Below are 25,587 nucleotides of genomic sequence, written 5' to 3' on the forward strand. Positions count from 1 at the left end.
AGTGAAAGATTTGTTTCTTCCCCGTTTTGAGCACCCGGAGGGGTGGCGGGAGGGGCGTGGACACAGGCATGAACACAGATATTATCAACACCGGCGAAGTGTTATGCTGGGCCGGGAGGGATGGGGGGAAGGGGGGGAGGGGGTTGTTTTTCTGGGCAAATGTTCGATCCATCTTAGCTCCTGGGTACCCAGGGGTAAGTATATACGGAAGAGTAAGACCATTCCTGCTCTTAGGGAGCGTGCAGTCCATCAGGAGAGACCTATGTAGAAGTACATTTAGGAAATGAGGACTCTGGCAACTCGGTTAGGACACTGGCGCGCAGAGCGGAACCTAAGTGCCAAAGGGTCCGGTTTCCAGGGTGGCGGGCCCACATGAACGGTGCACCGACAAGATGGCCGCGGGCGTGCGGAAACGCGCCCGGGCGGGACCCCCACCCCGGTTGGCGGGACTCTGCGGACAATGGTTGCGGCGCGCCTGGCAAGAGCGGCGTCTACTGCTGCTGGAGCCGCGTTACACGCTGCTGGTGGCTGCCTGCCTCTGCCTGGCGGAGGTGGGCATCACCTTCTGGGTCATTCACAGGGTGGCATGTGAGTGCGCCGCGGGGGAGGGGAGAGGAGGGGCGCGGAAAAGTCGGGAGGGAGGTGGACCCGAATGCCCTACTCAAACCCGGACTCAGATTCGGAGCTCAGACCCGACCCCAGGTCCACTTAGTCACCAATTGCAGACCCATATCTTGTACCCAAGTTCCAAGCCTGCTCCACAGAAAACCAAACCCGATCTTAATCCACCCACCGCCCCCATGACGAAAGGGGCGACCCCAGAGATTGGTCCTCAGCCCTGAAGGTGCAGCCCGGCAGGCTAAGAAAGCAAACCAGCTGGACGGCAAAGACCTGGGTCTGTGTTCATGTCCTGCTGCTGCTGCTTGTCGCTGTGGCTTTGGACATGTCACTTCTCCAGCTGGGTCTCATCTGTTCAATTCTGGGGTTTATTTATTTTTAATTTTTATTATATTTTTAAATTGATTTCAGAGAGGGAGATAGAAATATCAATGATGAGAGAGAGTCATTGATCTGCTGCCTCCTGCACATCCCACACTGGGGATCGAGCCCACAACCCGGGCATGTGCCCCCACCGGGAATCCCACCGGGACCTCCTGGTTCGTAGGTGATGCTCTACACTGAGCCGCGCCTGCTGGGCCTGGAGGCTTTTTAGAGCTGGAACGTAGAACTCAAGTGAGGCCAGTACTGAAATGAGATTGCAGAAGTTGAGACCAGATTATAAAGGAGTCAGTAAGCTGTGTTAAGGAGATAGTAGCATACTTAGTGGTTAAGAATCTAGGATCCTGTGAATTCCAGTTTCAGCTCTGCTCTTCCTAGCTCGCTCACCTTGAGCTCAATAATTCATAGGTTCCTCTTCTAAAATGTCAGTAACAGAGTTTGGTCTTTATCTTAACAGCCTTAGGGAATCACTGAAGGATTTTAAGCAGAGAGATATGATGTGTTTCTATTATAGGAAGAGCTCCTGATTGCAGGGTGGCAAATACATTGTGGTGAGGGGAAAGTGGAAGCTGGAAGCCTAATAAGGAAGCTGTTGCATCATTGAGGCTAGAGATTATAGTAGGCCCAAATGTTGCTATATCATAGTAGCGAAGGATGAGACAGTAAAGATATGTAGAATGTAGACAGGACATAGTAACTAGGGGTTGGAAATGAGAGAGAAGGAAGTTTCAGTTTTGTGACTTGGGCAACAGGGAGGTTGATGGTGCCATTCATGGAACTCAGGAAGGGGAGCGGATTTAGAGTAGAAGCTTATGAGTTCAATTATAAACATGTTGAGTTTGAGATGCCTGGGTTCACCCAAAGAATGTCAAGTAGGCAGTTAGGTAAGGGGTTGTGATAGAAGCCCTGAGGGTGACCTGGAACTGTGTGCTTTGATGGGTTGGAGGTGTTGGGGGCAGACAAGTTTTGGACCTGGAAGTAACCACACCATCCTTTCCTTTTCCAGATACAGAGATTGACTGGAAGGCCTACATGGCTGAGGTAGAGGGCGTCATCAACGGCACCTACGACTATACCCAACTACAGGGCGACACCGGACCTCTTGTGTGAGTGCGGATAGCAGGTTCAGCAAGAATGTGAGGGGGGCTGACTGGATGCCAGGGTACAAGGCGGGGTATCTTGACCCAGATTCTTGTTCTCTCTCATCTTTCAGATACCCAGCCGGCTTTGTGTACATCTTTATGGGGCTATACTATGTCACTGGCCATGGCACTGACATCCGCATGGCCCAGCATATCTTTGCTGTGCTCTACCTGGCCACCTTGCTGCTTGTCTTTTTGATCTACCACCAGACCTGCAAGGTGAGTCCACAGTACCGGGACCTGGGTCTCCACCCTGGGAGGGCTGAGGTTTGGTGATGGCTCAGGGTTGGTGAGCTGACCTTCTTCCCACCTGTGCCCACCTCGTAGGTACCTCCCTTCGTCTTTTTCTTCATGTGCTGTGCCTCTTACCGTGTCCACTCCATCTTTGTGTTGCGGCTCTTCAATGACCCAGTGGCCATGGCGCTGCTTTTCCTCAGTATCAACCTTTTGCTGGCCCAGCGCTGGGGCTGGGGTTGCTGCTGTTTCAGGTCAGCATCCCTCCCTTCTGGTCCCCTTTCTTACTTTTTGTATTTCTATCACTTTTCCCCCAAATTTCTGCAGCAAGGGAGTGGCCAGACAATGTGGGTGAGTTAGGCCCCACCAGGTGAGTCCAGGATCTGTAGAAAGTCTCCCCTCCAACCCATAATACACAGAGTTGTATTGGAGTTGGTCATTAATATTCTCACTGTTCAGTATATATTTGTTTGCTCAGTCTGGGCTTAGAGACTAGGTATCTATTCCCTACCCCCAGCTTCCTCCCAGGCTACCTTACCCTCCCTCCCGCAGTTCTGAGTGTGGGCCCTATCTCCAGGTTGCTGGGGCTGGGGCTCATCGAGCTCTCCTGGAACACATACCCATCCACGTCCTGCAGCTCTGCTGCCCTGCACACCAAGCTATCCTGGAACTTGGTGGTGGAGGGGAGGAGTTGCTGTGATGATGGTGGTGCGGGTGCATAGCCCTCGAGCTGATTTCCACCCTTATCTCTTCTACGCACCCTAGCCTGGCAGTCTCTGTGAAGATGAACGTGCTCCTCTTCGCCCCTGGATTGCTATTTCTTCTCCTCACACAATTTGGCCTCCGTGGGGCCCTCCCCAAGCTGGGCATCTGTGCCGTCCTACAGGTACTCCTGCCTCACTCCTTCCCTCCTTGAGACTTCCTCACAGCCAAGGGGCAAGGGTTTTGGAGTTGATTCTGGACTGGGTAGCCACTACCTCTCTGGGCTTTGTGTTTTTTTGTTTGGTTGTTTTGGGGTTTTTTCCCCCTGTAATATAAGGTTGTTGAACTAGATGGTCTCTTAGGGCCTTTCTAGCTCTGCCCATTTATGACTTAAAGCGCTGTCATTACCTGCCTCCTCAGCTTCTTTGGCCCCAGGCTCTGACAGGGGAGGGGTTGGGGGTGGAGGTGGGGGAGGAATCCTTGGGAATTAAAGAACCTCTGAGACCTACATCCAATTCCCACTCTCCTGACAAGTATGAGGCTGGGGTGAGCCTGCGCAGCTCTGCTGACGTCACATCCATCTCAGGTGTTGCTGGGGCTGCCCTTCCTGCTGGAGAACCCCATCGGGTACCTGTCCCGCTCCTTTGACCTGGGCCGCCAGTTTCTCTTCCGCTGGACAGTGAACTGGCGCTTCCTCCCCGAGACCCTCTTCCTGCATCGCGCCTTCCACCTGGCTCTGTTGGCCACCCACCTCACCCTGCTCTTGCTCTTTGTTCTCTGCAGGTGGCACAGGTGAGAAAGGGGAGCAGTGCCAAGGGCAGATGTAGGGGAAGGAGTGAAGGGCCTGGGCCTTAGGGGCTGCTGAGGGGAGATGTTGAGCTCATGGTGGTGAATTTTAGAGCGTGGCCCATGATGAGAGCTTGGTAAATGTCTGAATGGCTTTTCCCCAGGACAGGGGAAAGTATCCTGTCGCTGCTGAAGGATCCCTCCAAAAGGAAGGTTCCACCCCAGCCCCTCACAGCCAATCATATCCTTTAAGTCATGGGAAGGTAAGTCTTGCCCTCTCCAGGTGCAGACAGGGTCCCTGGTCAGGTGGCCCTGGATGGCTGGTGACCTGGGGAGGGAAAAGGAGGCGCCAGCAATAGCTACAGGGCTTATTCTTAGAGTTCCTGCTCTGTACCAGACACTGTGCTGAGCATTGACGTATTAAGCATAGTTATTCATAATTTTAAATATCATTGAGTTATTATGAGTGCGCATCCTCTGCCTGGTGCTGTGCTCAGAGGTTTATGTACATTCTAACATTTAAAGCTCACAGGAGACCCTGATACAGGAAGGTGTATTTATTATCCTCACATACAGAGGACAACATTCGGGCTTTAAGAGGTTAAATAACTTACCAAGGTCACCCAGCTAGGAAGGGTGGACTCACTCGGCTTTTATGGCCCTCGGTATCACTGTCCACCTTAGATTGAGGAGCACGTCCAGAGGTTAAGAAACTTGTCCAAAGGTACACATCTGGGAATGGTAGAGCCAGGGGGCGATCTGACCCCAAAATTGTTACCCCTCTGCTTTGGAACCTCCCTGCCTGACCCCACCCCCAGCCCCTGTCCCCTCTGCTCCTGCCCTTGGCCTTGACCACTGCATACAGATCGTTTCCACCCTCTTCACCTCCAACTTCATTGGCATCTGCTTCAGCCGTTCTCTCCACTACCAGTTCTACGTCTGGTATTTCCACACACTGCCCTACCTCCTGTGGGCCACGCCTGCACGCTGGCTCACACACCTGCTCAGGTACCGGCTGGGACAACCTGAGGGGGGGTAAGGGTTAGGGTTAGGGACCATGGAGGGGCTGGGGCCTAGAAACTGGACAAACCCTGGAGCTTATTTCTCATCTCCAGGTTGCTGGTGCTGGGGCTCATCGAGCTCTCCTGGAACACATACCCATCCACGTCCTGCAGCTCTGCTGCTCTGCACGTGTGCCATGCTGTCATCCTGCTGCAGCTCTGGCTGGGCCCCCAGCCCTTCCCCAAGAGCATCCAGCACAGCAAGAAAGCCCACTGAGACCACCTCTGCCCCCTTCTCAGGACCCTGGACGTGGATGGACTCTGTGCCCTTCCCAATAAACTTTACCAAGTCCACTTCTGTGCAGCCTACATGGAGGTGCCTAGACCAACTAGTGAGGGGTATGCATGCGGCAGATAAAGAACTCGTTCAGGTGGTATTAAGAGGCACTTTATTGCATAGGATTTGGGGGCTGTGGCTCTCTCCTCTTTTACCGCACTGTACAGAGCTCAGAGGGGAAGGAGCAGGGGGCAGGAGTGGGAGAGAGCACAGGCAGGCACTTTGGGAGATAAAGGGTTTTGGAAGGGGATGAGAAGCAGTGGGAGGCAGGCTGTCACCAACCTACTCCTTCCCGGCACCGGCACCGAGAAGCCGGCCCGGGTGGCAGTGACTTGACTCTGTTGGGGGACGCCACCCCAGCAGTGGGCAGCCTTCACATGTTCGCCGGGCTGTAACACAGCAGGTGTAGCTGCAGGTTCTGGTCCCAGTGACGCAGCAGCAGGAAAAGACCCCGGGCTGCAGCCTTGAGCGCGGCCAAGTCAAGGCCATCGGGCAAGTGCTGTGCCCGCAGCCAACAGTCCGCCTTAGCCGCTGCCAGTTCCCACTCGCCGAAGGCAGCGGCACAGCGGTGCTCCAGCCACGCAAGTGCCACTGCTGTGGCCCAGGTCCGGCCCCGCAGGTCGGCACCACTCGGCCCGTCTGCCCCCTCTGAGGCCTCAGTGTCTGAACCCTGCCCACTGTCCACCTGGCCTGGACCCTCGGAGCCTGAGCTGGGGGTCGGGCTGCAGGAGGCCGTGGCACTATCTCCCTGGCTGACACCAGGGCCAAGAAGTGCCCAGGGAGACGAAGCTGAGGTGGGGCTAAGGCTGGCACGGTGCACGGCGAAGGGTGAGGCGCGGCACAGGCGCTCCTGTGGGATGTGCACCGCAGTGCAGAAGGGTGCATCCAGGCGGAAGGAGCCAGGTGCCTCCTGCAGTCGCACCTGAGGAGAGAGGAGGTGGGGGGAGGAGTGAGCTGAGACAGTGCCCTGGCCCTGGCAACACCACCCTCCACCTCCCGAGTCCTCACCAAGGGCAAGTAGTCATGGTTGCTGCCTTCACTGTTGCCGTCGCTGGCCTGGCCTGTGTGGGGGCTGCAGAGTCTACGGCTGTCTGGGCCTCTGGACTTCCGATGGCCCAGGCTGAGCTTCAGAGGCGGCTGAGGGGACACGGTATGAGGCCCTCGGGCAGGGGCTGCAGGGTCCTCCACAGCAGACTTGGAGTTGTCCTTCTGGTCTGGATGTGAGCCACTTGCCAGAGAGCCTCCCTGAAGGCCTGCGATGGAGCCAGTCAGTGCCAGTGGTGATCCCTAAGCTTGGGCGCTCCCTGCCGTTTGCCCAGAGTTGAGTGTTACCTTTACAGTGGACAGCTGTGGGCAGAGCTGCATCTCGGTGGCCCTGAGAGGCGGGAGGGGTGCCTGGGGGCTCTACTGGCTCTGCAGGGGCACAGAAGACAGGGCTGAGGTTTGTCTGGGCGTGTGGCCAGTGAGGTGAGAGCCAGCACCTGAGAGGTCACTTGGGAGGGACTCTACCTGAGCTCCGCACCTGCAGCACTGAGGGCAGGACCTCCCTAGTGGTAGCGTCCACAGCTACAGGGCAGGTGAAGCAGGAAGGGGCAGAGCTGACCTTGCTTGTCTGAAGGGCGCGGAGCCAGGACCTCCGGGCGTGGCCTGTGAAACCAAGGAGCAGTTTGCTGACCAGGAGGGGCTGCACTCCCACCATCCACCCTCTACTTAGGGCTTCACAGAAAAAAACGTCAGTGTTCCCATAGCTTCTCTGTGCACTTTTGAACAGAGTAGAGTTTCTCAGGATCAGGACCAGCTTGAACTCTCCAACTGTGGTAAGAAGTGGTGAAGCTGAACCCTTAATCCAGTGGTTCTCAACCTTCTGGCCCTTTATTTTTTTAAAAAATATATTTTATTGATTTTTTACAGAGAGGAAGGAGGAGGGATAGAGAGTTAGAAACATCAATGAGAGAGAAACACCGGTCAGCTGCCTCCTGCACACTCCCCACTGGGGATGTGCCTGCAACCAAGGCACATGCCCCCGACCGGAATCAAACCTGGGACCCTTCAGTCCACAGGCTGACACTCTATCCACTGAGCCAAACCAGCTAGGGCCTTCTGGCCCTTTAAATACAGTTCCTCATGTTGTGACCCAACCATAAAATTATTTTCATTGCTACTTCATAACTGTAATGTTGCTACTGTTATGAATCGTAATGTAAATATCTAATATGCAGGATGGTCTTAGGCAACTCCTGTGAAAGGGTTGTTCGACCGCCAAAGGGGTCGCAACCGACAGGTTGAGAACCACTGCCTTAATCCATAGCAGGGCTAGGCTTCTTGGCCACCCAGAAATTCAACATTCTGGACACCACTCAGGAAGCATGGACCAGCGCTTTTTCCATCCGCTCATTTCAGCACTGTCCAATAGAACTTCCTGTGAGGAAGGAAATGTTCTATATTTATATGATTCAATATGGTAGCCACTAGTTATGTGTACCCATTAAGCACTTGAAATGTAGCTAGTGTAACTGAGGAACTGAAATTTTAACTTTATTTGGTTTTAACAGTCTTCCTGAGTGACATTTGTTTTTATGTTATGGGCCCTAGAAATCCTTACAAGATCTCATTTCCCTCTATTGGCTGCTAAGAAGCTTGCCAATTTTGGGTCGCATACTTGCAAAGGCACATAACCTTATGGTGTGCATCCTATATAATAAAAGCCTAATATGCTAAGTGTCCAGTAATTCTTTCAACCAATCAAAGCATAATATGCTAATGATATGCTAAGGCCACTCAACTACTCACTATGATGTGCACTGACCACCAGGGGCCAGATGCTCTGACCTGTAGGTTGGCTTGCTGCTGGGGTCCAGCCAATCAGGCCTGAGCAAGACAGGCCGGACATGCCCTGGAGTCCTCCCGTGGTCCCTCTCCAGCCCCGATCGTGCACCAGTGGGGTCCCTCGGCCTGGCCTGTGCCCTCTCGCAATCTGGGACCCCTTGGGGGACGTCAGAGAGCTGGTTTTGGCTCAATCCCACAGGCATAAAAGGCTAATATTCAAATCAACCAAACAGCAAAACGACCAGTCGCTATGATGCACACTGACTACCAGGGGGCAGATGCTCAATGCAGGAGCTGCCCCTGGTGGTCAGTGTGCTCCCACAGGGGAAGCACCACTCAGCCAGAAGCTGGGCTCATGGCTGGCGAGCGCAGAGGCGGTGGCAGGAGCCTCTCCTGCCTCTGCGGCAGTCGGACATCCCCCAAGGGCTCCCAGTCTGGGAGAGGGCGCAGGCCGGACTGAGGGACCCACCCCCCACTTCCCCAGTGCATGAGTTTCATGCACCAGGCCTCTCGTCTTTAATAAAACCTCATTCTCTTCTTCCTGTTACCCTTTTTATCCCATTGCCCTGCTTAATTTTTCCCCTCGTCAATGTGGATGAGCCATCTCAAACTGTTTATGTGCAAGGTGGGGTATAGAGAGTGACCAAACAGGCCCATACCTCTGCCCCTCTGCCCCATACAGGTCCCTTGGGCCCACCAGCAACTCACCCCAGTCAGCCATGGTCTCAGCCCCTCGGAGAGCCAGCTGCTCATTGTCCCGGACCACAGAAGCTGCTGTCAGCCGGTGGAGTGCTTGGTCCCAAGCACCTTCTCTCTCGTGGGGTGATGGAGGCAGGGAGCCATCGTCCCCAGGCCCCCAGAGTGTCTCCAGCCCAACACCCACCTCCCAGCACATAGGCTGCTCCCCACACAGGGCCCGGATCACCACGTGGCAGCGTGGAGCCTGCGGAGGCAGTGGCACTGCTGGGGGTGCGGATTCCCCATCAGGGGGGACAGCCGTGAACAAGAAGGGTGGTTCCATCAACATGTCCCAGTCCATGGGCGCTGGGGAGAGCAGGTTTCCTGAGGAGACAATGGCAGGGACAGGCGGTGTGGTGCCCTGGGCTCCCCCTTCCCAAGGCCTCCTTGGTGTCAGAATCCAACTCGCCATCCAACCTTTACCTGAGTCATCCAGGCCTTGTCCCAGCTGCTGCCCCGACTCAGGGCCTGGCCCATCCGGTGCTGCACCCAGAGAGGGGTGCCGGGGACGGCCAGGGACTGGGTTCGCCTGGCCGGGGGGTGATGAGAGGCTTCGGCCAGCCAGAGCCGCTCTGTGTCGACGGTTCAGCACCTCCGCACTCAAGGCCCCAGTCTGCATGTGACAAGGGGGATCCATTGGCCAAGGAATGCAGAGCTCCTGGCCATCGTGCATACACACACAACTGGCCACATGTCCCTTTGTCTGAAACCCTGAGTGGCGGTTAGGAAAAAGGCCAGGCTCCCATTGCCCCCGGTCCCCTCCCAGTCATGTCACTCTACACACTATTTCTCACTTGAGGTGACTTGTCTTTGTTTTTGTTCAGCCCGTGTCCCTCTTTGTCTGGCTCACTTCTACTTATTTTCCAGATAGACTCTTGCTTTCCCGACTCCCTGAGACAGGGTTAGTCACCTGAACTCTAAGTCCCCATAGCACCATGTCCCTGTGCTCATCCCTGTATGTTGCATGGCATCATTATAGATTTACCCGCCCAGCTCTTCAGCTAGACTTAATGTAACCACTGCACCATGTATGGCATACAGCAGATGGCCGAGAAGTGTTGCTGGATGTATGGTAAATGGATGTGGATTGAACCTCACCTTGACTGGTGCCAGTGGGGGTGGAGGCAGGGGGCAGGAGCGGGAACCCGCAGGCTCTCCCCAGGCCAGGCTGCGGCAGCCCTGCTGCGAGGGGGGATCCAGGGGAACACTGCCCTCGGGGGAGCCAGGGCCCTGGGAGCCAGGGGACTCGCTGCTGCCTGCGGAGCCTGGGCCTGGCTCTGGGCTGGCAGAGCAGTGAGTGAGCACATACTGCTCCCGGATGTACGAGGACTGGAAGATGCGACGCCATATGGCTGTGTCAGAAGAGGGGTTCGGTCCAGGGTCCGTGACTGGGTCTGTCAGAGCATCAGTACCTAATGGAGGCAGGAGAATGGACCCAGCCCTGGCCCCTCCCCTTGCCCATTCTTCCAGCACAGCCACACACATACACCCAGCACTCACTCTGCTCTGAGTCTCCAGCAGCCCATGGACTGGACAGCTCTCCTGGCACAGTGCCTGTTCCCAGTGGCTCTGAGGTGCCAGTGGGCTCAGTGCCAGCGCTGGTGGCAGAAGGCACCTCCTCTGGGGATGGGAACATGGAGCCGCCCAAGCTCTGCCAGCCAGGCTCTTGGCCCTAGAGAGGAATAGTCATTGGGGGAAAGCCAGATTGTAGCTCTATGCTACCTCTTTCCAAACAGGATCTAAGATGGCTAACGGCAAGGGGCAATGAAGTTAATAAACCAGAAATGAAAGCCCAGTACTCAGGAAGAGGAAGCATCCATGCTAACCACGGGGTTAATAGGGCTTCTGTGGCTGAGCTTCAGGTCTGGCCCTGAGCTTCCTGGCAACCAGGCAAAAAGGCAAACAGTCCATTATCAGAAAGGGAGAAGCATGCTTAGTTCTTCTAAAGAGAGAAAGCTTTTCATAATAAAAATAACTACCACATCTCTCACTCCGATGTGTCAAGTATTCTACCAAGAGCGTGTATACTAGTATTATGACCTCGAATTACAACAACCCTATGAAAAAAAAACCCGTTTGAGGAAATGGTCTTCAGAGAGGTGAAGTGACTTGCCCAAAATCAAATGGCTAGTACCTGGCAGAGTTGGGATCTGAGATTTCATCTAGAACAGTGGTTCGCAACCTTGGCTGCACATTAGAATCACCTGGGAATCTTTTTAAAATCCTGATTTCTGGGCCTCATCCTCCGGAAATTCTGTTTCTTTGTTACTAATGTTGTGGCCTCACCCCATAACAAAGAAACAGAATTTCCAGAGGACGAGGCCCAGAAATCAGGATTAAAAAAAAAAAGATTCCCAGGTGATTCTAATGTGCAGCCAAGGTTGAGAACCACTGGTCTAGACTGTGCTGCGCCTGTCCCTGAATGTTACAGGAAATAATCGGATGGTGCCTTCTGTAGGGCACTGAGGGAAGGAGTGAGCAAATTTTGACAAAAACCTCATAGCAAATGCTGGAGCTGTTCTCTGCGTCTGTGTGGCTTAGTGACCTGTGGTAAAAGCCCAGGGCTACACTTTACAGGACAACCCAGTGGAAGACTCAAGAGGAGGCAGGTGGCAGTCACCTTGGAGGGCCCAGTGTGGTCTCTGAGGAGGCCTGGAGGTGGTAGGAGAGTTGGCAGAGAGGCACGGGAAATGGAGGAAGGGTTTGGAAGAGATGCAAGGGCTTCAGCCATCCCAGGCCCACTGCCCGCACCCCAGCCCAGGCCTACCCCAGGGGGGTGAGGCCGGAAGCCATCCACCCTGAAGAGTGAGCAGTAACCGAGCAGCTGGTCCCCGGGGTAGAGTGCTGGGATCTCCCGGGGCGTCAGCAGGGCCTCCACCGAGTCTGGCACAAACCAGTCCACAGAGACGTCGCTCAAAGCCGGCTCCAGTGCCTTGCGCAGAGCCCGCACCAGCTGTGAGGAGCGGCCACGGGGGAGAGAGAGGTGCCACTCAGCTGAAAGAGCAGGAAGGCTGCCCTTCCCATCTGCCTAGTCTCTGGTTGAGGGGAGCAGGGTCAGGCTGGGGTCAGGGGAAGGAATGGGGGCAGGAACAAGCAAGGGGACTGAGAGCTCAGGCCTCAGGGCTTGGTCTGTCTCTTGGCCTGAGCTCTACCATGTGAATGAGAAAAGGCTTATTGAGGCTATGACTCAGTACCAGGACACAACTGAGAATATTTGGGGGGTGGTCAGAAGCTGTGCTCCCCTCACCTTTAGCCCCCTGAAGCATCCCACAGCAACACCTGTAGCTCCTCCCCTGATTGGCATCTCAAGGGAGAATAGGGATTGGAGTGGGGGAGAAGCCAGGAGACCCCACAACGGGACTGGGTTCTGCTTCAGCCTCAGTGTCACTTGGGAGAAGGACTTGGGGAGTAGGGAACAGGGCCCAGGCTCAAGCTCACCAGGGGCTGCAGCCTCTCCCCAGGCCTCAGGAAGTAGGCCCGGCCCCTGCTGAGGGCAGACAGACCCTGGAGCAGCTGGTGGCAGGCAGGCCCGAGCCCAAAGGAGAAGCACCTGAGGAAGGAAGGGAGGCAGTGTGACCTTCAGAGCCTCTGAGGGCGTTCATCTCAGTCACCTGTCTCTGCCCACCTCGTACCTGGCTGCCCCCCTGTGCCACCTCATGAGCTCCAGGGTTTGGTGGGTAGTGGCGGCCACGGGCGAGGCCGCAGTGAGCAGGAACAGCTGCCGAGGGTGGGCCCTGTGCTGGGGCTGCCTCATGGCCCAATCCAGTGCAGCCAGCACATCTGGGGGACCTCCCGCAGCCTGCAGGGTCTCAACACTCTCACAGATGAGCTTCACAGTGTCCTGCAGAGAGAAGGCACAGGCTGGGTGCGCTGAGCTGAGCATCTCCACTAGGCCCCCAAATTCCTGGACCACACTCACATCACTGCAAAGCCTGCTCTCGGGGAAGAGGGGCTGCACTGCCGTGCCAAACGTAGCCAGGTTGATGAGAGTCTGGGACGGGAGTGACTTCACGGCCAAGACAAGGGCATCCTGGGGAGGGGCAGAGAGGACGGTGTGAGGCAGGCCCCTGGGCACTGGTAGAGAGAAAGGGACACAGATGACCCGCCTCTGCAGGTTGTGTATAAAATGAGGGCCTGGATGAGGATCTGGGAGAGGCCCTGTGTGTGAGAGACTGTGTGAGAAAGGCTGTGAGTGAGAATGGAGAGTGTTAGGGAGACATTTGTGTCTGTGACTCTGCAGGTGTGTATGACACTTGGCTTTGAGATTAGGTGACAACCCAACTTTATGTATGAGATAGGCTCTTGGGATCTGGGAGAGACACCTCTGAGTGTGTGTGTGTGTGTGTGTGTGTGTGTGTGCGCGCGCGCTGCAGCCCACCTCAGACCTACTGCCCCCAGGCCTGCCCCGCGTGCCCCCCACAGGCCTTGTGTGCTACAGTGCTGCCATCCAGCAGGAAGAGGAGCTCCCGTGTAGCTGTGCCCAGGTGTCCAGGCTTGGAGCTCAGGTCCGGGCAGAAGCTCAGCATCAGCACAGGGTTCAGCAGGATATCCTTGTGAAAGCGTCGCTGCAGGAACCACACCTGAAGATGGGAGCCCAGAGTCACCCCAGGCCGGGCTTAGTGCAACTCCCACCTGGACTGGCAGCGGGACTCAGCCCTCGGGCCTTTTTCTGTCTAATCCACCCAATGAGTCACCTTTTTGTGGTCACGTGAATAAAGGCCAGGGCAGAGGCAGGTGGCCGTCCTCTGCCTACGGCAGATTGAGCCCCCGTTCTCTGAGACACAGTCCAGGGAGGCTTGTATGGGCCCTCCGGAGACAATACTCACCAGCCCTTTGGGATGGTGGTGGTGGGACTAAGAGTTCTTACTGTGAGCAGAGCCCCCTACTCATCCCAACATGAGTCTGCTTGCCTGTTCCTCATGCACAAAGGCACCCAGCAGCCAGGCCAGGGACCAAGGCGGGCCCCCCGGCAGCTATACCTGCCGGTCCCCGTCACTGTGTCTTCGCTGTAGCCTCTGGAAATCCCGGCGGGCCCTCACTCGGGCCTCATATTCTGCTGAACTCAGGCTGCCGGCCTCCAGCATCAGGTGCGGCTGGTGGGGCTCTGGGGAGGAGGGGACACAGCTCTGGCAGGGGAATCCCTGTTTCTGGACCCTAACTACCCAGTTCTGCTGTCCAGGGAGGACCCTGTAGGTCCAGCCTCCCTACACCACCAGGCTCACCCTTACAGATGACTTGGCCCCTCTGGCTAGGGAACCAGAAATCTATGCTTGAAAAATGCTACTGAGGTGGCCCCGGAGTTGGTCAGGGCCGGCCCACTGTGTGCCCCATTCCCTCACCACTGGGGTGCAGCAGGATCTCCAGGGCCCGGTCACAGCGGTGGCCTTCTGCCAGTGTGACACAGATGGTGGCTGCAGAGCTGGCGTGAGGTGGGGCATCTGCCCGTAGAACATGAGAGGGGCTCTCTAGGCCTGAGGGACATAGAGGCAGGGAGGGGTGATGATCGCTCCACCCCAAGTCAGCACTAAGAGCATAAACACCACCTTCCCAGACCATGGGGGCTGGGGGGGAAAGGAGGGCCCAAGAATCACAACTGATTAAGCTCAGCTCTCAGAACCTGGCCATAGGCTCCAATGGACAAGAGGGGGGTTGCATGGTTTCGTGGTTTGGGAGGCAGAGTCCCAGCTCTGTTCCTGGCTGGTCAACCCAACTGCTGATTTAGCACCCTCCCCCACTTCTTGTACTGGCCTCACAGTCAGCCTCTCTCTTCCCACGGGTGAGTGGGGTGGTAGGTAAATAAATGACACTGACAAACCGAGGGGGGGGCTTGTATAGTAGTGTCCAGAGGATGCTCGCACTGTGAGACGAGGTTCCTACGTCTTAGGTCCCTCCTTTTTGTTCTGTGTTCCTCCCATCCCTGAGCCTTGAATTATTTCCCAGTCAGCTATGCTGAGAGGGGCACCCACCTGCCAGCAGGCATGGCCCAGTCACCAGCATCTCGAAGGAGAAGGTGTATGGGGCAGGGCAGCGGGCAGGGCCTAAGAACACGTCCGGAGGGGCAGCTGGCTCTTCCCAGGCCAGACCTTCCTCCTGAGGGCTGCCCACCCCAAAGCAGCTGGTAGGGCTGGAAGGGAGCACGAGGAGGGTCACTTGGCCACTACCAAGGCCCCTAGCCCCTCTGGCTGACTGGCCCCAGCCTGTCTCCACCCTGCCCATTGCCCAGGGGCACCCTGCCAAAGCCCCCTCACCCGCACTAGACCCAGAGAAGCCGAGGGAGGGACGAAGAGAATCACCATAGGCCCAACCTGTCGTCACAGAGCCCCGGAGGTCTGGGGGGGCCCGGCGGACCTGGCGGGGCCAGTGGGGTGAGCACGGAGGGCAGAGCCACATGCAGCACCCCATCAGGCCTTGAGGGCAGTTCCCGGCTGCTGCACAGGGTCACTGTCATGGTGCCGGCCGGGGTGATGAGGCCGGTGGGCAGCACCAGTGTGGACCGGGCCTGGGCCAGATCCAAGACAAGATGACCTATGATGAGTGAGAAAAGGGGTCAGAGGGAGCTGGAAGCAGAGAGGATGAGGGAAGGTAGGGGTGGGTGCGGGCACTGAGTCAGGGGAGCCTGGGCAAGGGGTACTGGAGAGACAATGGGCTAGTGCAGTGGTCGGCAAACGGCTGCTAGCGAGCCACATGCGGCTCTTTGGCCCCTTGAGTGTGGCTCCTCCACAAAATACCGACTTCTGCGCATGGGCCACAAAGTTTCAATCGCACTGTATGTGCGCTCCCGCACATGGTATTTTGTGGAAGAGCCACACTCAAGGGGCCAAAGAGCCGCATGTGGCTCGCGAGCTGCGGTTTGCGGACCACGGGGCTAGTGCATTGGTGATACAGGATGGAGGCATGGGACGAAGGACAGTAGAAAGAGGTAGATGGATGGTAAAAGGGTCTGGCTGTCCTCAGGAAGGGAGCAGTGACAACACTGCTAACGGAAGCTGAGGAGGACAGGGCATATTCACATGATGCCCAGATTCTGGGGACCCATGCCCTCTGGACCTCTGCCCCTGTCTATTCAACCCTTGGACATCATCTTCCTAAAGGACCATCTTGGTGGACTGACGCTTCCTGTAGCCTGGGACCCACAAACCCCTTGCTCATGAATAGTAAGGAGTTCCCGACTGCCCACTGGGAGTGGCTCCAGGATTGTCTACCCAAGAGGAGTTCAGGAGCAGTAATCTGCTTGGAAGCTGCCTAAGGACATAAAGCTGTATTTGCATACCAAGCACACCATTTTACTTAGATCATAGTTCTATCTGGGGACTGAGTGGGGTGTCGTGGGGTCACCACGGTTGCTACAGGAAAAATGGCCAGGAGTGCGCCGTGACAGTCAAGGCCTTCCATGGTCTGGCCCCAGACTATCTTTACAGCCCTACGTCACCTCACGTTCCCACAATCATCACTTATCCATTCTTTTGAGAATCGCTTGCTGAATAAATGAAGGGGGGGGGGTGGAGATGGGAGGAAAAGAAGGAAGAAAGCCCGCTGCCACATGGTGTGGAGAGAGCACAGTGTGAGTCTCGGCTCTGTGGCTTCTAACTCTGTCTGTTGGTAACTCTCTCGTTTTGAGGGGCCTCAGTTTCCGCCATGTGGGGGCCATAATAACTTTATCTCAAAGGTCAAGGAATAAATGAAATAATATGTGCAAAGCATCTAACATGTAAGAGACCATTGCTGTTATTTTTCATCACCTATAAGAGGGAGAAGGAGAACAACAATCGCATTCAGACCTCTCAGGACTCGGACAAGATGCGACCAGGGACTGGGCTTTGCGAAGTGTCAATCAATCTCTACACACACCAGGTGTTTTACTACATCACCCAGGACAACTTAATTCCAAACCTTCGCTCACGCCGCTGCCCTCGCCTGGTGCCTCCCCCCTCTCCTCCACCTCACCGCCTCCTCCTTCCTTTCAGTCAAATGCTGGCTCCACTTCCTTCTGGAACATTCCTCACTCTGGCTTCTAACTACCTGCTGGGCTTATGCCAACTCTCAGCACCACTGGATTCGGTCCCTCTTTTCACTCGGACGGTAAATCCCATGCGCAGAAATCCAAGGAATGTACACAAAGTCAAGAAAAGAATGGATTGCAAGCCGTGGAACCTAACACAGGGGTGGGCTGCCCTCTCACCCAGCGCTCACTGAACCCCTAAGATGCTGGGACGTGGACATGACCACCACCCTGCCCCAGGCTCAGGAGCTGTTGCTCCGGCGGGGGAAACAGATGTGTGACGCCTGCTGTGTCTGTCTCCCTGGCTGAAAACCGTGGGTCAGGCCTGGGTCACAGTCCCCCAGCACCTGGCGCACGTCAGGTGCCCAAACCACAGCTGTTGGATAAAGGGATGAATCAATGAATTAAAAAAAAAAAATCAGGGCTGGGGGTGGGGGGGTGGGGAGGGGCGGACGCAGAGCCGGGCAGTTCGGCGGGTTTGGGGGGCGGGGCCGGGGTTCCCGGGACTCACCCTGCGCGCAGCGGCGGGGCGTCGAGGCCCCCAGCGCGGGCCCCAGCGCGCGGCAGCAAGCCGCCTGCGAGCGACGCCGGCTCTGCAGCTGGAAGGAGACGCGCTGTCCGGCCGCCTCCGCCTCAAAGCCCGACACCACCTCGGCCTCGGCCAGCGGGTACACGAACACACCTGGGTGGGGGCACAGGCGGCGTCGGATCTCGCGCGGCGCCCGCGCCCCACCGTCCCGCGCCCCTCCCGGCCTCACCGTCCACCGGTTGCGGCTGCGGGTTGCGGTAGGTGAGCCGGGCCCGCAGGCTCAGGCAGGGGCCGTTGGCGCAGGCCCGGACCCAGGAGTCGGTGAGGGGCAGCGGCGTCCAGTTGGAGGGGCAGTACAGGCCGGGCATGGTGCCTGGGGAGGGCGCCCGGTGAGGGGCGCGCGGACCCTCCGCGCTCGGGAAAGCCCGCCGCTTCCTAACTCGGGCAAGAGCGCGGGGCCTGCAGGGGCCGTCCGGCTGCCGGGCTCGGGCGGCCGAGGGTGCAGAGGGGAGGGCGGAAGGAGGCAGGGGGTGAGACCCGCACCCTCGCCCGTTACCTGGGAAGCCGGGCGAGCGCAGCTCCGGGCAGCGCGGAACCGGGGCGCGGAGGGTTAATGATTAACCGGCGCTCGGGGCGCCGAGCAGTCCCGCCAGCGGCTCCTCTAGGGGCGGAGGGGGGTGTCACAGCTGTTCCATCCCCGGCTCCCAGCCGCCCCGCCGCCCGTACCTGCCGGCCCCCCAGGGCTCCCCGCGGCTGCCAGCTGTCGGAAGTGGCGCGGGTGGGGAGAGGAAAGATGCTCTGGGTGGGGAGGAAGGGTTTAAAGGGCGAGGATCCTGCTGGGTGTCCCCAGCCCAGCCAGGGACAGCAGGGGCGAGGCGGGATGGGGAGCCGGAGGGCTGCCCCCCTTTCTCTCTCCGGCGCCTTAACTGACCTGGATGCGGAGAGAGACTGCAGCCGGAGTGGGGTAGGGGGCTGGGTTGGGGAGAACGAGGTCGGAAGCGAAAGGAGGGGGTCCTTGCGGCAAGGCCAGGAGAAGTGTAGGGCGGGGGGAGTCCGTCCGGGGCGCCCCTCCCCACCCGGAGCCGGCCGGCCGAGCTGGCTGGGATGCGGCGGGCCGGCTCTCGGGGTCGTCCCGTCCCGCAGGCAGCCCCGGCCTCACCGCCGCGTCCACCGCGGAGTTCTGGGCGCCGCGACGGGACCAGCGGTGAGGTGCCGCCTCTGCGCCCGGGGGGCACTCGGTCTGGGCACCTGCGGGGCTCCCGCTCCGGACTCCCGCAGCGGCTGCTCTCTGTCCGCGCAGGGGCGTCGGCCCCAAGGATGCTGGTCCCGCCCCCGTTCGGAAAGGCCGCCCCCTGGCCCGCCTCGGCCCCGCCTGCCGCTGCGGCGGGGCTGGTGCTCCCCGTCTTCCAACCCCCGCCTCTTTGTGTGCGGTACCGCCTCCGCGCCAGCCCTGGCCGTTCCAGCCAGACCCGCACCGCACTGCAGGCACCGCGTCCCCGCCGCCGCACAGCCCCCCATCCGTGCGAGACGGGCCCCCGAGGCCCCACCCTTTCTGTCCTTCAGGAAGTGAGGCGGCCTGCAGATGCCCCCGAGCTGCTCAGCCTGCCGCCCCCCAACACTGCAGCGACCACAGCTTTCCCAGTATCAGCCCCCGCCCCGCGCCAGCCCGAGCTCGGCTTTCCGTCTCTGCAGTCACCCTCCCTCCTCACTGCAGCGAACCCCAGCTCCCTGCTACCCTTGGACCCCAAGCCCCAGCAAGCCACCCCCATTCCTTTTCAAAGTGCTCCTTCCTCGCTGCAGAACCTTCCCCTGCCCTGCAGGCATCCTCAGCTTGTCTGACCCCCTCAGTGACCACTCACTCCAAGCAGGGGTCCTCATCACCGCAGCGACTCCCCCCGCCCACCACCAGGAAGCAATCAGCCTTCCCACCACTGCAGAGCCATCTCCCCACTTTTTCCGGCGGTGGGGAGAGTGGGCAGGATCGCCCCCTCAGGACTTAACTCCCTGTGCTTCAGTTACCCACCACCTTGGGAGTGAGGCCTTCCAGCCTGCAGAACCTTCTAGTGATGGCAGACTACCCCCCGCCCCCCCGCGACGATGACCCCCCCCACCCCATCACTGCAACAGGCAAAAACATTTCTGTTTGTAAACAGGTTCCTTGATAATTGGCAGACTTGTCCTGCGACTTGAAAGTGTTGTGCTGCAAAAGCTCTCCCCAGTCCCTGACAGAGAGTCTGTGAGTCCTGGGGAGGCGACTGTGTTAGAGAGTCACCCTGGAAGCTTTCTTGCAGAGGCCACACTCAGATTCTGCAAAGAGAACTTGAGGAGAGCTGAGAGTAGGGGGCAGCAGGTGGGGAGTGGGCTTTCAAGCCAGACAGGTTTCATCCCTCCCCAGTTTATCCAGTCACCACCCCCACCATTCTGCCCAGGGGGATCCCCTGTCTCCTTGAGCGCCGGAGCCCTTAACCACACCCTTTCCCTTGCTCAAACCACTTAGCATGGTGGCCTTCCCTTGGCCTCTCCCCAGGGAACTTCATGGGTGGAAATGCACGAGGATGACACGGAAAACATAGCCACCATCACAATGACGCAGCCCACAGCGAGCTCCAGCTGCATTCTACCCGTTCTTTCCACACCACCTGAGCCCTGGTTCCATTGACACCTGTCCTCCTTTCTTTGCTGAACCTGCTTTCAGCCTCATGCTGAGTGAGCTTCCCTCTTACAGGTTTAGGGAGAAACAGTAGCTGGTGAGTGGGCGGATAGGCCATCCAGGTGCTCCAGGTCTCCAGGCAGCACCAGTTCAGGGAAGTCCTCCAGGAGCCCAAGGGGGTTTTGTACTTTGCCCCTTCTGCAAATGAACCAAACGTTATATGTGGCCCTTGGGCCAAACCTGAAGCTGCAGGGAGCAGTCATTAGGGGGCCTCAAACACACAGAAATGGCCAAAGAGGTCCCCTTTGGTCCTGAGAAGAGTTTGCATGTAGGACAGTGTCCCAGGAAGATGGCGTTCCTGTCAGAGACTAGATAACACACTTGTAGTAGCCAAGCTTTGCCGGGAAGCTGGACCAGCCCTGAGATCCTGCTGGGAAGGCTGTCTTACCTGAGGCAAACATAGAAGAGACAGGTCAGCAGCTCCAGCTCTGCAAGAGGCATAAAGCATCCTGCAGGATGGGGCAGGGCAGTTCAGGCTGTGACACCAAGGGAGAAGAGGGGCTTTGTGGGGACAGCAAATGGGTCTCTAAAGCCCAGCTGGGAGCACTCTGGTGGTAGGGCTGTAGCATGGCAGGCAGTTGAGGACAGGAAGGGACAGCTCAGCCCCAGAGGGCCCAGAATTAGGTTCCAGCCGGGGTAGGGTATCCTAGACAGGGCTAAGGAATGGCATGGAGCTTGGCTGGTCTGCTGTGTGCCAGGCATCAGGAAGGGGGTGGGCAGTACAGAGCTAAAAAGACAGTCTCTGTCTTGAAAGGCTGATACTTTGGTGAGAAAATGGCTCACACTTTGATCAGAAGTCAATTCTCGTTCCTTTTTGTCTTTCTCAACACTGGCATGTTTGAAGAGTTCTGGCCAGTTATTTTGTAGAATGTCCCTCTGTTTGGGTTTATCTGTTGTTTGCTCATGATTAGATTCAGGATATTAATTTTTGGCAGGTTTACCACATAAGTAATGTAGCCTTCTCACTATATTACATTAGGATGTGCACGTCAGTTACTATTGCTGGTGATGTTAACTTTGATCATAGGATTGAAGTGGTATGTTAGGGTTCTCCAATTAGAAGCAAAACCAATAGGAGATGTATCTTTAGCTATGTGTGTGTTTATGTCCTTACTTATGTTTTCATTTATTTATTTATTATAAGGAATTCGCTCACCCAATTACGAAGGCTGGCAAATTCAAATTTGCAGTGTGGGCTAGTGCCGGAAGCCAATTCTAGCATGTCATAATTTCAAGAGTTTCATCAAAAGGTTGATGGAACTTGGGGACTCAACAGGGTTGAGTCACACATGTAGTCACCTGTTGGGAATGGCTGAGGGCATTTCCCCAAACCTGAAAAGGGATAATTATTGGCTGCCAGACAGCGCAGGGCATCTTAATCTACATGTTATTGCCTCCTACTGGCCAAACGCCTGAACAGCCGTAGGCTAATTCCCCCATTCTGACAATGGACTCTGTAGGAAACCCTGACCCTTTGAAGTGTTTATCTCTGCCTTGCCTCAGGACAAATTGTGTTAATAAAAAGCATGGGGCCCTGAGACGAGGAGAACTTACAACTTAGTTTTCTTCAAACTAGGCTCCTCTGACCCCCAAATGCCTTTCAAAATTATATTTCGTCTCTGGACTCCTATTTAATCTACGCACAGCCTTCCCCAGATTTCCTGAACCCTTCTAGATGCCGGAACAAGAACCCCGGCAGGCTAGCAGGTTGGCGACCCAGGAGGGCCACTGGTGCAGGTGAAATCTGAAGGAAGTCTGCTGGAGAATCCCTCCTTGCTGGAAAGGCTGGTCTTTTTATTCTTCTCAGGCCTTCAACTGATTGGACGAGGCCCACCCACATTATGAAGAGCAGCATGCTTAGCCACAGTTCACCCACTTAAATGGTAATCTCATCCAAAGCATACTCCAAGGTGACACATGAAATAAACTATCACAGGTAAGGTTTCTAGGTTTTTCAACTGTAATGCTATTTTTTCTTTTTGTAAATAAATAAGTACATTTGTGGGGAGATAGTCTGAATCTATGTAAGTATCCAATCTTCATCAAAAAAAATCTTACCTACAAGTTTTAGCATCCATTAATGTCACAATTAATATTTTATGTCAGTTTTATTGAGGTATAATTTATATACAATAGAATTCACCATTTTTATTGTGGTAAAATACAGATAAGTAAATTTTACCATTAATTATATTAGTACATTCAAAATGTTATGCAACCATTACTACTATCTAGTTCTAGAACATTTTTTTATTTTTATTTTTATTTTTAAAATATATTTTATTGATTTTTTACAGAGAGGAAGGGAGAAGGATAGAGAGTTAGAAACATTGATCAGCTGCCTCCTGCACACTCCCTACTGGGGATGTGCCCACAACCAAGGTACATGCCCTTGACCAGAATCAAACCTGGGACCCTTGAGTCTGCAGACTGACGCTCTATCCACTGAGCCAAACTGATTAGGGCTAACTGATTGGGGTGATTTTGATCACCCCAAAAGGAAACCCCATATCCATTAAAAAGTCACTCTCCATTCCCTCCTCCCCTCAATCCCTGGAAACCATTAATATGCTTTCTATTTCTATAGACTTCCATATTTTTGCAGATTTCATATAAATGGAATCATACAATATGTGGACTTTTGTGTCTGGCTTCTTTCACTTAATATTTTTTTTTTATTTTTTAAATATATTTTATTGATTTTTTACAGAGAGAAAGGGAGAGAGATAGAGAGTTAGAAACATCGATGAGAGAGAAACATCGATCAGCTACCTCCTGCACATCTCCCACTGGGGATATGCCCACAACCTAGGCACATGCCCTCGACCGAAATCGAACCTGGGACCCCTCAGTCCGCAGGCCGACGCTCTATCCACCGAGCCAAACCGGTTTCGGCTCACTTAATATTTTTAAGGTTCATCTATGTTGTAGCATGTATCAGTACTTAATTATCTTTTTTGGTTAAGTAATATACCATTGTATAGCTATATCACTTTTGTTTATTCACTCATCAGCTTATAAAAATTGTTTTTTCCCACCTTTTGGCTATTATGAACAGTACTGCGATGAATCTTTGTATAAAAGTTTTTGCTTGAATATCTAGTTTCAATTCTTTTGGGTACATACCCAGGAGTGGATTTGCTAGGTGATATGGTAATTCTATATTAACTTAGTGAGGTTTTCATTACCAGCTGAAAATTTTTACATTCCTATCAGCAATATACAAGTGTTCCTTTCTTTTTCACATTTTGCCAACACATCAAAACCTCAGTTTATTGTGTTTTCCTTTTATGGGTCATGCTTTTGGTACCATTTTAAGAACTCTTCACTAAGCCCTAGATCCCAAAGATTTTCTCTTATGTTAGCCTCTAAAAGTTGTACATTTAAATCTTTGATTCATTTGAAAAAAATTTAATAAGGTGCAAGGTTTGGGTCAAGGTTTTTAAAATTTTCCTCTATGGATAGCCAATTGCTCCAGCACCATTTGTTGAAAAGACTACCCATCCTCCATTGAATTGCTTTTGCACCTTTGTAAAAAATCAGTTGGGCCCTAGCCAGTTTGGCTCAGTGGATAGAGCATTGGCCCACAGACTGAAGGGTCCCAGGTTCCATTCCGGTCATGGACACATGCCTGGGTTGTGGGCTCAGTCCTCAGTAGGAGGCGTGCAGGAGGCAGCCGATCAATGATTCTCTCATCACTGATGTTTCTGTCTCTCTCTCCCTCTCCCTTCCTCTCTGAAATCAATATTTTTATATATATATATTTTATTGATTTTTTACAGAGAGGAAGGGAGAGAGATAGAGAGTTAGAAACATCGATGAGAAAGAAACATCGATCAGCTGCCTCCTGCACATCTCCTACTGGGGATGTGCCTGCAACCCAGGTACATGCCCTTGACCGGAATCGAACCTGGGACCTTTCAGTCCGCAGGCCGACGCTCTATCCACTGAGCCAAACCGGTTTCGGCTGAAATCAATACATTTTTTAAATATCAGTTGAGCCCTGGCAGGTGTGGCTCAGTTGGTTGAGCATCATCTCATGCCCAGTTCGCTTCCTGGTCAGGGCACATACCAGGGTTCAGGCTCAATCCCCAGGTGTGCAGGAGGCAGCAGATTGATGTTCTCTCTCATTGATGTTTCTCTTCTCTCTCCCTCTCCCTTCCTCTCTGAAATACATAAAAAATATATATTTTTAAAAACAAACATTTTTTAAAAATCAGTTGCCTGTACCTGTACAAGGCTGTTTCTGTGTTCTCTATTCTGTTCCATAGGTTTGTATGTCTGTCCTGCTAGTATCAAATAACCTTGCTTACTGAAGACATCCTATATAATAAAAGGCTAATATGCAAATAGACTGAATGGCAAAACAACCAAACAACCGAACAACTGGTCGCTATGACATGCACCGACCACCAGGGGGAACATGTGGAACATGGTGGGCGTCGGCAGCAGGTGGCAGAGCATGGAACATGGCGTGGGTCAGCTGTGGTGGGATGGTGGAGCAGGTGAGCGGGGGCACCAGACTAAGGCAGGGCGCTGGTCGCTGTCATTGGGGCGAGCCTCTGGTGGTTACTGAAAATTCTTTGCTCCCGTGCACCATGGTCCCGCCTGGCACTTGCACCTGCTGCTGGTGCCGGCCCCACTCGCACCTACTGCCAGCACCCGGCATCGGCCCCAATTGCTTGGCACTGTCAGCAGGTGTGAGCAGTGGCAGCCGGCCCAATTGCCCCTCAAGGCTTCTCCACCCCCTCCCCTGCTCCTGAGGGGCGATCAGGGCCGGCAGCCACTGCTGCTTGCACCCACTGCTGGCTCCAGCCCCAATCACTCCGTGCTGTCAGTGGGTGTAAGGGGGGTGGCGCTGTCATCGTGTGGCAGCGGTGGTGGTGGGAACAGGGCTGCCAGTAGACAGGACTGGGGAGGGGCCGGGTGGGGGCGCAGAGGATGGGCCGAGACCTGCCCCTGTGCCCACTGCAGCCTCGCGGCCCACAGTTCCTTTCAAGGTGCACAAATTCGTGCACTGGGCCCCTAGTACTATATAAGTCTGAAATTGTGTAGACTGACTCCTCCCACTTTATTCTTATTTTCAAAATTGGTTTAGTTATTCCAGTTCCTATGCCTTTCCATATGAATTTTAGAATAATCTTGTCTAGATCTACAAAATGTTTTGCTGGGAAATTTATAGGAATTGCATTAAACCTGTATATCAATTTGAGGAGAATTGACATCTTTACTATATTGAATGTTCTAATCCACAGATATGGTATATTTCTCCACTTGTTTAGATCTTTATTATTCATTTTTTAAAAAATATATTTTTATTGATTTTAGAGAGGAAGGGAGAGGAGATAGAAACATCAATGATGAGAGGGAATCATTGATTGGCTGCCTCCTGCATGCCCCCTACTGGGGATCGAGCCTGAAACCCGGGCATGTGCCCTTGACCAGAATCAAACCTGGGACCCTTTAGTCTGCAGGCTGACGCTCTATCCACTGAGCCAAACCAGCTAGGGCTATTATTCATTTTTTAATTTAGATATTTAAAAAATATATATTTTATTGATTTTTTCCAGAGAGGAAGGGAGAG

General features: G+C 54.8%; 2 protein-coding genes across 8 annotated transcripts; one reads left to right on the forward strand and one right to left on the reverse strand.

The window, feature by feature from the left end:
* The first annotated feature begins 375 nt into the window (after positions 1-375).
* On the forward strand, positions 376-5,481 carry ALG3 (ALG3 alpha-1,3- mannosyltransferase). 4 transcript variants are annotated; one of them, XM_036351286.1, is made up of 9 exons: positions 376-588; positions 2,006-2,105; positions 2,213-2,360; positions 2,469-2,629; positions 3,141-3,261; positions 3,664-3,869; positions 4,033-4,126; positions 4,682-4,871; positions 4,979-5,481. In XM_036351286.1, the coding sequence occupies exons 1-9, from the start codon at positions 393-395 to the stop codon at positions 5,452-5,454; spliced, it is 1,692 nt and encodes a 563-aa protein (XP_036207179.1). In that variant the 5' UTR covers positions 376-392; the 3' UTR covers positions 5,455-5,481. The 4 variants fall into 4 exon arrangements, with proteins under 4 accessions (XP_036207179.1, XP_036207180.1, XP_036207182.1 ...); XM_036351287.1 differs by having other exon boundaries at positions 376-551; XM_036351289.1 differs by having other exon boundaries at positions 393-588; positions 4,028-4,104; positions 4,727-4,871; positions 4,979-5,218.
* VWA5B2 (von Willebrand factor A domain containing 5B2) lies at positions 5,297-18,597 on the reverse strand. 4 transcript variants are annotated; one of them, XM_036351284.1, is made up of 20 exons: positions 17,850-18,597; positions 17,523-17,666; positions 17,276-17,446; positions 15,071-15,290; positions 14,732-14,889; positions 14,105-14,236; positions 13,745-13,869; positions 13,190-13,345; positions 12,685-12,795; positions 12,398-12,606; positions 12,204-12,315; positions 11,533-11,718; positions 10,266-10,437; positions 9,864-10,177; positions 9,189-9,378; positions 8,736-9,089; positions 6,711-6,848; positions 6,534-6,614; positions 6,210-6,454; positions 5,297-6,123 (listed from the first exon to the last, which is right to left on the reverse strand). In XM_036351284.1, exons 2-20 carry the CDS (start codon positions 17,659-17,661, stop codon positions 5,575-5,577), a joined length of 3,762 nt encoding a protein of 1,253 aa, XP_036207177.1. In that variant the 5' UTR covers positions 17,662-17,666; positions 17,850-18,597; the 3' UTR covers positions 5,297-5,574. The 4 variants fall into 4 exon arrangements, with proteins under 4 accessions (XP_036207177.1, XP_036207176.1, XP_036207174.1 ...); XM_036351283.1 differs by having other exon boundaries at positions 5,297-6,454; XM_036351281.1 differs by having other exon boundaries at positions 5,297-6,454; positions 12,398-12,795.
* Positions 18,598-25,587: the final 6,990 nt, after the last annotated feature.

Source organism: Myotis myotis, unplaced genomic scaffold, assembly GCF_014108235.1.
Source record: "Myotis myotis isolate mMyoMyo1 unplaced genomic scaffold, mMyoMyo1.p scaffold_m19_p_2, whole genome shotgun sequence".
Taxonomy (NCBI): domain Eukaryota; kingdom Metazoa; phylum Chordata; class Mammalia; order Chiroptera; family Vespertilionidae; genus Myotis; species Myotis myotis.

Bases quoted from the DNA above. Each gene is read 5' to 3' on its own strand.
- ALG3 (XM_036351286.1), top strand. From the start codon at position 393: ATGGCCGCGGGCGTGCGGAAACGCGCCCGGGCGGGACCCCCACCCCGG. The intron at 2,630-3,140 runs GTCAGCATCCCT...TACGCACCCTAG, and splicing joins TGGGGTTGCTGCTGTTTCAG to CCTGGCAGTCTCTGTGAAGA. The intron at 4,872-4,978 runs GTACCGGCTGGG...TCTCATCTCCAG, and splicing joins TGGCTCACACACCTGCTCAG to GTTGCTGGTGCTGGGGCTCA.
- VWA5B2 (XM_036351281.1), bottom strand. From the start codon at position 17,661: ATGCCCGGCCTGTACTGCCCCTCCAACTGGACGCCGCTGCCCCTCACC. The intron at 10,178-10,265 runs GTGAGTGCTGGG...TGCCTCCATTAG, and splicing joins TGCTGGAGACTCAGAGCAGA to GTACTGATGCTCTGACAGAC. The intron at 9,090-9,188 runs GTAAAGGTTGGA...TTGTCTCCTCAG, and splicing joins ACAAGGCCTGGATGACTCAG to GAAACCTGCTCTCCCCAGCG.